At 42.8% G+C, this 9829-nt stretch overlaps 1 protein-coding gene across 2 annotated transcripts; it reads left to right on the forward strand.

The window, feature by feature from the left end:
* On the forward strand, positions 1-6526 carry lrit3a (info leucine-rich repeat, immunoglobulin-like and transmembrane domains 3a). Of its 2 annotated transcripts, XM_061788515.1 has the most exons (5): positions 46-130; positions 204-408; positions 2489-2955; positions 4309-4614; positions 5002-6525. In XM_061788515.1, the coding sequence occupies exons 2-5, from the start codon at positions 293-295 to the stop codon at positions 6024-6026; spliced, it is 1914 nt and encodes a 637-aa protein (XP_061644499.1). In that variant the 5' UTR covers positions 46-130; positions 204-292; the 3' UTR covers positions 6027-6525. The 2 variants fall into 2 exon arrangements, with proteins under 2 accessions (XP_061644498.1, XP_061644499.1); XM_061788514.1 differs by having other exon boundaries at positions 1-408; positions 2489-2913; positions 5002-6526.
* Positions 6527-9829: the final 3303 nt, after the last annotated feature.

Below are 9829 nucleotides of genomic sequence, written 5' to 3' on the forward strand. Positions count from 1 at the left end.
GGAAATGGCCGATAAGCGATTAAAGGGCCTGCTGTCCAGCTTGCGTGACCCTTACAACCCAAAGAAATCCTCTGCTAATCTTGGCAAGGAAGGGGGGAGTGCGATTAGCATCTCACGGGTGACCTGCACCGTAAGTCTATCGCCAGCCTGCCGGCGCTTATGGACTTCAGAGCGCTTTTCTTTATTCTCCATTTGTTTTTTAGGAGGAATCCTCGGCACTTCTGATGAATCCTCATGTCTTTTTCCCTCATCCGTCCTCCCTGTGACTGTTTGGGGTCCTCTAGGTGAAATCATGCATCAAATCCTCCGGGCGTTGATGTTGATATGCTGCCTTAACGCGGCTCATCCCTTCTGTCCGTCCCAGTGCACTTGTGTTTTCCATGGACGTAGCGAGGGAACGGGAACCAGGTAACTTTTCTTCAACTTTTCATGTATTTGTGGATTTGGCCCTTTTGTGGCACATGACCAAAAACAACCCCTTGGCATCTTAAAATGTTCAAGAGTACAGTGAGCCCCCATTCATCGCGAGTTAGACTAGACTTCATGACCCACCTACGATTGGTGAAAATGTACGATATAGAGGGACCATATACTCTAAAACATTTTTATAGTTGAAGCCTTAAAATAGCCATTCCACGTGCTGTAATCACATTGTAAATGGATCTCAACGAAAAATACACATTTAACACAAAGATCAGCAATGTAGATTGGTGAACGATATAGGACAGGTGAATCACGATATAGTGGTGGATTACTGTATACACAAACACAATGGAATCATTTTGTCATGATTCAAAATAGGCATGGGTATGCAGTCATGTACTGACATAGTGCGTGTTCACCGGTGTGGTAACATCCCATGAATCCCTGAAAAGGACCTAATTAGCACCCAAATAGATCTCTACCCTGTTGTATTAGACTATGAGAGCCGTATGACAATATGGTTACAGGATAGCTTGACCGCTAAAGAAAAAAATTCTTCAAAAACATGTTTTTAATCAAGCTAGAAATCAGGGGTGTGATTGTAAAGGATAAAGATGTATGACGAATTCCTCAACTGAAGTAATTCCCTTGGAAATGCCCTAATTCCCGATTAGTGGATGCTAACTGAAACATCAGTGAGTAAATGAATGGGAACTGACTTGCTATTCAAGATGATGGTGATGATACCACGAGAGAATGTCCACCGGATTGTACAGCAATAAAAGTAGGGGGTGGAGTGTTTGCGCTAGCACGTGACGCAGTTGATCTGGTTATGGTGGGAAAAGAGGAAGTACAAATACTTTGTTACTGTATGCAAGTAAAAAAACCAAAAAAAAAGTACTTTTTTAGGTATCTGTAGTTTACTTGAGTATATAATTATCTGATGACTTTTTACTTTTACTGCCTACATTTGAAAAGAGATGTCTGTACTTTCTAGCCCTTACTTTGTCAAAATAGGCTCGTTACCTTTTTCAACCTCAGCGGATGTCAACATGATGTAAAAAAAAAAAAAAACAACAACAAACAAAAAGACAACTATAGAGCGGTAAAGTCAACCACAGTTGAGTTCTTGACTGCAACAGATTCAAAGAAGATATTCACTATTCATGGCCTTATAAAAGAGAGTTGTTTGATGTTGTTGGCTAGCTATTTTTGCGTTTTTTTTTTTTGTTACTCAGTTCATAGCGTTACCAAAGCTATGAGAGTACCAGTATATTGTTTTAATAGCAAAAAAAAAAAGTCGAGCCAACGCTAGCTAGTTCTTAAACAATACGTGACATGTAACGTGATTAATTTTCTTCACGGTACTCTCAATTTGTAAGTTAGTAAAACAAGGAAATGATTTTGCGTGCAGTGTATTTTGTCAGTGTGCCAAGTTATCAAAACAGATACTGTTTATAACTGACAGTAAAATCATTTTTGCTTTTTTACTTAAGTACATTTCAGTCTGTGTGCTTTGTTACCTTTACTGATGAAACAGGAGTTGAGTCAGCACTTGAGGAGTTCGAACGCAAAGGCTGACAAGCGCCACTTATACAAATAGAGCCAAACTAGCAGACTGCCTATCACAGCGTCATTCAATGTTGCGTTACCTAACCTTGCAAAAACAAACAACTCCTATGTAAAATTTGTTGAACATAATCCTTTTATTTCAGAAAACCGACAAGTTCCATACGCATCTTCAAGTGGGTTGACAAAACCTTTTTAGGGGACATGTCTGTTTTTCATAAGAAAATGATTGCCGTTGACTGGTTTTGTGATGAAATAATGACTTTTTTAATCAAAGGTAGATTTTTTTATTTTTTATTTTTTCAAAATTAGCCTCTGAATCGCTGAATTTAAATTAATATGGAATGCTTTCAAATTACTAGCTTTAACCCGGAACCCAGAAATTCAATTTAAAAAAAAAAAAAAAAAACATTTTTTACACCAGTGTGTCAGAGTGTGTGTGCTTTTGCTATCTCTGGATTGGAACCATATACACACATTTCTATTTTATTTCCAGGTCTGTGCTCTGCAACGACCCAGACATGTCCGACATCCCCGTCAACGTCCCGGTAGACACCATCAAGCTCAGAGTGGAGAAGACCGCCATCCGCCGAGTACCAACAGAAGCGTTCTACTACCTGGCAGAACTCCGCTACCTGTGGATCACGTACAACTCCATCGCTTTAGTGGACACAGGGAGTTTCTACAACCTCAAAGTGCTCCACGAGCTGAGGCTGGACGGTAACGTGATCGCTGTGTTCCCATGGGAGTCTCTGAAGGAGATACCCATGTTGAGGACCTTGGACCTGCACAACAACAGGCTCACCAGCGTTCCCCCTGAGGCCATTCCCTACCTGGTGAAAATTACGTACTTGGATCTATCCAGCAACAAATTGGCCACGTTGCCCTCGGACCTCATGGATATCTGGCCACCGTTTAACGGTGAGCCAGTCACTTCAAACGCCTCCCAAAAGGTGGTGCTGGGTGAGTGCCAAAGGACAGGTCACTGGTAATTACATCAACCAGTTGGTTCCATTAGCCTGTTGCTCAGCTATCCAAATTGGTTCTAATTACCTAAACCTACAAGCGCCAAGACAAGATCAAGTTAGAGCTTTCGAATTAAGTGGTGGCGCAGTTCAAGATCATTGTCCGTGGTTAATTTATCAATCTAATGAAGTGGAAAATATTTAAAACAAGATATGGTAATCCCACCCAGGTTTATCATTCTGAATGAAAAACATATCCATGCATATTTATGAATTTAGGATCTAACAACGCGTGTCACTGGGTTAACTGCAGTGTTTCCAAGTGTTCATTCTATAGCCTTATATAGCCCTTTTTTTCCTACTTACGCATTTTGATCAGGATCATAGATGGTACAATAAACGATGTAGCCCATAGCCAGGAATAGCTGAAGACATCATTGTATGCATGATCCCTACGGGTCGTGATTCAAGAATATGTAATGGAAACTTTTACCATACTGCAGTAATATGTTCAGATATTTGTTTTACGGCATTCAACCACGCAAAGGTGCTAAGATAATTTTTCTTACAAGAAAAAAAAAAAATAATGTGTCATTGCTGCGTGAAATGTTCTCAGTCATTAATAATAGTATTAACAATTCTGATAGATCAAACTGCCACTTTTCACTTAATTTGAACACGCAAACACTGTAATCTATTGATGTTGCTGGGTGAGTTGCCGCACAACGAATAAAGGCCAGGGCCAGATTAGATGCACTGGCTGACACTGTTAGGACAGCTAATCTGGTTAAAGGGATTTGTTATGTTGTTCTGGGTACGTGTGTTTGCTTATTGTGTGCAACAGGTAGCTCGCACAGCAGCTCATTTTATGCGGCTAAAACAGTGATTACAAACCGTCACCACGCAAGATCATCCGGTGTGCCGTGGGAAATGAGGCAAATGTACATAATCTGGTCATAAAATGATTTACTGACAGCAAAAAAAAAAACTTATCTACGTTCATCTATCTATGCCAGTGCTGTATAATGGCAGGCAGAACAATGAAATGCTTTACTACTAGATGGCAGAAGGTACAATTAACCTGCGTATCCACCTGTTGCTATTCATACAACAGAATAATAGCTTGGTGTTCAACTAAACCGGCCCAGAGTTTGAACTAAGTAAATTTGGGAGTAAACTGAGACAAGATCCCCATTATGTGACTATAGAGTGGTAGCTAGACTGAGTTGAATTCGATCCATGACTGGAAACACTGCGCAAGAAAACGACCAAAAGTCCCACAATTTACCAATCATATTGAACCACATACAGTATGTACAACAAAAACCTGATTCTCTGATCATATTTCCAGGCCTCCAAGACAACCCTTGGTTCTGTGACTGCAAGATCTCCAAGTTGATCGAGATATCCAAAATGGCAGTCACGCCGGTGGCTCTAATGGACCTGTTCCTGACCTGCAGTGCGCCGGAGAGCCTGTCCGGCGTCCTCTTTCAGCGTGCCGAACTCGACAATTGCGTCAAACCCTCGGTCATGACTTCGGCGACCAAGATCACGTCTCCGCTCGGTAGTAACGTTCTCCTGCGATGTGACGCCACTGGCTTCCCGACACCGAGCCTCTACTGGGCTAGGTCCGATGGCTCGCGAGTAAACAACACGGGTACGAAGCTACACTTTGTCTGAAACTGTTGTAGCAGTGGGGTCGTTGACAGTGTATTGGTACACTAGGCTGACAGTGGTGCAGGCAACGTGGGATCAATTCCCACTCAGTGATAGTGTAAATGTTTGTCTGCCATTACACTAGGACATTGGGCTTTCGGGTTGGAAATTTCACCCGATATTCCTAATCTTTTGTGAGTAGTGGATAAGTGTCCTGTGATTGTCTAATAACCAGTCCAGGGTGTACCAAAGTCAATTGGGACATGAACAGGATAAGCGGTATAAAAATGGATGGGTGAATATTCTTGCGGTTTATTCCTTGTAGATTTTGAAAACAACTCAACAAAAGGCTTATTATTTTACTGACATTTCTTGCTTGGCTCTACAGTACAGGAGTCACCAGGGGACGGCATCCGATGGTCCATTATGAGTTTGCATGGGATTCTACACAAGGACGCCGGGGACTACAACTGCAAAGCCAAGAATGACGCCGGCGCAGCAGAAGCCTCCATATCCCTGTCGGTGGCCGGCGCCATGAGCACCACCATCTCGCCGTCGATGCCCGATGTCAGAACCGGACCGACGGGCCCAGACTGGACATACGACTCCGGAACGGACACGGCCATCTCAGCCTCGACCGTGTCCGTGGTCCAGACGACCGCGGTTGCGCTCCTCTCGAAGCCCAAACCGACTTCCGGTGCCCAAAGGGGCTTGCTCAAGCCTGCAAAGATCCAGCAGGGTGGCGGTGGGCGGAAGTTTGTGTCAGATGAAAAAAGTAAGAAAAGCGACACGGCAAAATCAGTCAAAGACTTGGAGATTGTGGAGGAAACATCCGACAGTGCAGTTTTGGTCTGGAAAGCAGAGGGGCTACCGAAGGACTCTCCGCTCACTGTCGTTTATTCACCTTACGGCGCAGATGGTGAGGATGACTATAAAAGAACAGTGGAGACTAATGCAGGCAGTGGCAAAATCCTGCTGGAAGAACTCTCCCCTGGAATTAGGTACTCAGTTTGCCTCATAGCTAAAGGTAGTGCCACCGCAAAGGACCCTTGCATTGACTTTTACACACTGGACAATGTGGAGGATGACGGACAGAACCAGTTTTTCGTCATCATCAGCGGCATTGCCTGCGCGTTGGCGTTGCCCCTTATTGGCCTGCTGCTCTACAAGATCCTCGCCCTCTACTGCAAGGCGAGCGAGGCGGCTCCGGACGAGGAGGAGCTGGAGAAAGAGAGCTACGTGAAGTTCGAGACCATCACCATGAAGCAAAGGACCAAGAACCCTCACCCCACAGAACTTTGGGCGAGGAGACCCACACACGAGTCGGAAAGGTTGCTGCTGTGCTCTCGCTCGAGTATCGACTCCCAGATGACCTACAAGAGTGACAGTTCCCGATCCGAGTATCTCTGCTGATGCTAGAACGTCATGCTCGAAAGATTCTTTGTGTTGAAATGCCTTTGATAAACCATCAAAAATTGAGATTGAGAAGTTAAAACACATCCAGTTCTAAAGATTTATAACTGACTGATATCATTATGTATGACCTTATCCATTTTGGAGCCTTATATCTGTTTAAAAATTTCAGACAGGGTTACAACAAGCCAACACCTTTGTTGGAGTTTCTCATAAAACCAAGCAAATTGTTGTTGTTGTTGTTGTTGTTGTTGTTGTTGTTTTTCTTGTGATATTCAGTGCCAAAATGTTAGCACTGGATATGAAGATCACTATCACACGCTAGACTAGGCAAGTCATTCTTTTGTAGCCACTTCCCGTCACCCACAACATGTATGCCTTACGCGACAAATGTTTAGAGAATATGACTCATCACTTGTCATCTTTATAATGTATATATTTGTTTTCCAAAATATTGTCTACATTCATTTTAATAAAAGGAAATAATAAGACAAAGTAACCTGTGATGCCGTGCAATGGTGGGGGATTGGTGAAACTAACTGGAAGGAGGGTGTTAAACTTAAGTGATTAAAGATTCCTTTTGTATTTGCGTAACTCAAAAAATCCGCAGTAAAATTGGAAGAGAAAATATATCTTTCAATTTGCTAGGACAGTTGCTCTCAATCTAGGGTCCACGAAATACAGTCTATTGCAATAAAGGATTAGGCATCATTTTAAAATGTGCATAACTACACATGGTAACCGGCGTGCCAATAAAACAAACAATAAACCAATTACCATCATGACAAAAGACATTATTTCAGGAACAAAGCTGTATGTATTTAGGAAACAAAAAGCATATTTTTTCAAGTGTATAGCCAAATAGGCTATTTTCGATCCTTAAAGCCTATTTTCCAGAATAAAAGGCGTAACATTACAAGAATAAAGTTGAAATTGTAAAATTCACCTGTTAAAACCGACTTTCTTCCCTCATTAAACTTTGACTCAATATAAAAATACTTCGACTTAATCTTGGAAAAAAAAAATATTTTATTTTTGTCTGTTTGGCCTGACAAAACACATCATGTTTCTTGTTCAATTTCTTTTTTTCTACAGAATATATGTTTTTAATGGTGAATTTGTTCTTAAAATCTGGCATCATTTTACTTGCTTTGGCATTTAGGGGTACACGTGGTAATTATGATTCATTCTGTGCTAATAAGCATAAAGATTGGAAGTGAAACAATGAAAAAGGGTTATTCGGCCTTAAGAGTTGTAACGTTTACTCTTCCAGAATGATGTGTAAGATGAAATGTGGCTGCCGTGATGCCTTAGGCAGCCTAAAACCGAGACAAACACATTACCGTGAAGATTCTTCATCCTCTATCACGAGAGAAGGAGGAAGAATTGTGGGAAAAGGTCAGTGCCCGAGCCACTGCTGGACAAAAGGACTAATTGAGATGTGCTCCTCTACGAGGTTACTGGTGACGCCAGAGCCGACAATGACTCGCAGTCACAATGGCTATGAATAGAGGTTTTCGTTCCTGACATTTGCTGGTTGTTCTGCTAACCATTAAGGATAATGCGCTGCATCCATGTCGTTGCCTAAAATGTACTCATTCCCAGCAGGGGCAAATCAAATCTGGGGACCATTTGACACACCGGTGTCAAAAAGCAAGGCTATTGTCTGTGGTATGATTAAGTGCATGTCATTTAGGAATTGTTGGAGTTCACTAAAGTTGAATTTGACCACGGCGGTTAGCATGTCTGGTTCACAGTTCTGAAGTTCGGGTTTCAAATCTGAGGCACAGGCTCTCCTGTGTGGAGTTTTGCTTTGCAGAAAACCCTCACGCTCCCAAAAACACACGAGGTGTCATTGAGGACTCCAAATTGATTGGTCTATATGTCACCTGCAATTGTCTGGCGACGAGCCCAGGCTGTACCCCGATTTCCTCACCCAAAGTCAGCTGGGATATGCTCCAGCTTAACCTTGACCCTAGAACAGTGATCCATCCATCCATCTTCTTTCACTTATCTGGGTTCAGGTCACTGGGGCAGCAATATAAGCAGAGAAGCCCAGACTTTCCTTTCCTTTCCCCAGCCGCTCCATCCAGCTAGTCGTTCCAAGGCCAGCCGAGACACGTAGTCTGTCCAGCGTGTCCAGGGGGCATCCTAAACAAATGCCCGAGCCACCTCATCTGGCTCCTCTCAATGCGGAGGAGCAGCAGCTTCTAACCCTGAACAGAGATTCCCAACCAGTTATCCAATTTCACTTAATTGGTCAGAAAATGATTATGCATTATCTTTTTTTAGCTACGCCAGCTATGTATAGTGACAGACAGAACAAAGAACTTCTGCCATCTTCTACTCGATGGCAGAAGGTAAAATCAACTGCCAAGATTTCACATGTAGTAATTAAAGTAGGCGGCACGGTGGCCGACCGGTTAGAGCGTCAGCCTCACAGTTCTGAGGAGCGGGGTTCAATCCCCGGCCCCGCCTGTGTGGAGTTTGCATGTTCTCCCCGTGCCTGCGTGGCTTTTCTCCGGGCACTCCGCTTTCCCCCCACATCCCAAAAACATGCATGAATTGGAGACTCTAAATTGCCCGTAGGCATGACTGTGAGTGCGAATGGTTGTTTGTTTGTGTGTGCAACCAGTTCAGGGTGTACCCCGCCTCCTGCCCGATGACAGCTGGGATGGGCTCCAGCACGCCCGCGACCCGCGTGAGGAGAAGCGGCTCAGAAAATGGATGGATGGATGGATAATTAAAGTAGAAAAGTAGAAAATGGATGGATAGAGTCTGATTGGAGTGGTTATTGACTGGCGACCAGTTCAGGGTGTATCCTGCTTCTCACCAAAAAAAAAAAAAAAAAGCTAGGATAGACTCCACTAACCTGCGATCCTAATGAGAAAGAGCGCTATACAAAATGGATGAAAGAATGGAGATAGAGTGGGAGGAAAGATGTGAGCCCCCTGAAATTTCTTACATTTCTGCAGAAGATTTGCTCTGATCATCTAAACAGAGTTTGCTTAAACTAATAGCACACAAAAAATAATGTGATTCCATATTTTTATTGAAAATAACCTAAAGATTTGTTTGTTTGTATGTGCCCTGCGATTGGCTGGCAACCGGTTCAGGGTTTCTGCACCGTTGTTTCTTTCCCAAGGAATGGCCGTCCTGGAAAGATGATTGCGAGAGCACAGCGCAGGATGCTCATTGAGGTAAAAGAGAACCCGAGAGTGTCAGATGAAGACTTACAGAAATCAGGGGCACATGCCAACATCTCTGTTGACAAATATACCATACGTAAAATATTAAACAAGAATGCGGTTCGTGGGAGAACACCAAGGAGGAAGCCGTTGCTATCTAAAAAACGTTACATGTTTGAAGTTTGCTAAAGAGCACTTGAATGTTCCACAGCACTTTTTCCCATTAATATATAAAATCACCATTAAAAACTGCATTTAATGTTTACTTGGGTTATCTTTGTCTGATATTTACAATTCTTTGAAGATCTTAAACATTAAAAGTGGGATCATTTAAAAAAAAAAATAGGAATTTGAAAAGGGGGCAAATACTTTTTCCCTGCATTGTATACTGTACTTTTGGTGACATGTGTTAGGACAAACGCTATAGAAAACAGATGCATGGATGTAACCCTACACTACAAGCCAAATTGACACATCATTTAACTCTTCCAGACACAATCGAGCATCCACACAGAGAAGGGACATGTCTCTCAGAGGGGAGGAGTGATTGTGTGGGACCTTTCTTCAGGGCCCGACCTCATTGCTGACACTGACTTAAAGGAGGTTTCGCTCCAG

Source organism: Phyllopteryx taeniolatus, chromosome 10 (genome assembly GCF_024500385.1).
Source record: "Phyllopteryx taeniolatus isolate TA_2022b chromosome 10, UOR_Ptae_1.2, whole genome shotgun sequence".
NCBI classification, from domain to species: domain Eukaryota; kingdom Metazoa; phylum Chordata; class Actinopteri; order Syngnathiformes; family Syngnathidae; genus Phyllopteryx; species Phyllopteryx taeniolatus.

Bases quoted from the DNA above. Each gene is read 5' to 3' on its own strand.
- lrit3a (XM_061788514.1), top strand. From the start codon at position 5: ATGGCCGATAAGCGATTAAAGGGCCTGCTGTCCAGCTTGCGTGACCCT. The intron at 409-2,488 runs GTAACTTTTCTT...TTTTATTTCCAG, and splicing joins AGCGAGGGAACGGGAACCAG to GTCTGTGCTCTGCAACGACC. The intron at 2,914-4,308 runs GTGAGCCAGTCA...TCATATTTCCAG, and splicing joins TATCTGGCCACCGTTTAACG to GCCTCCAAGACAACCCTTGG.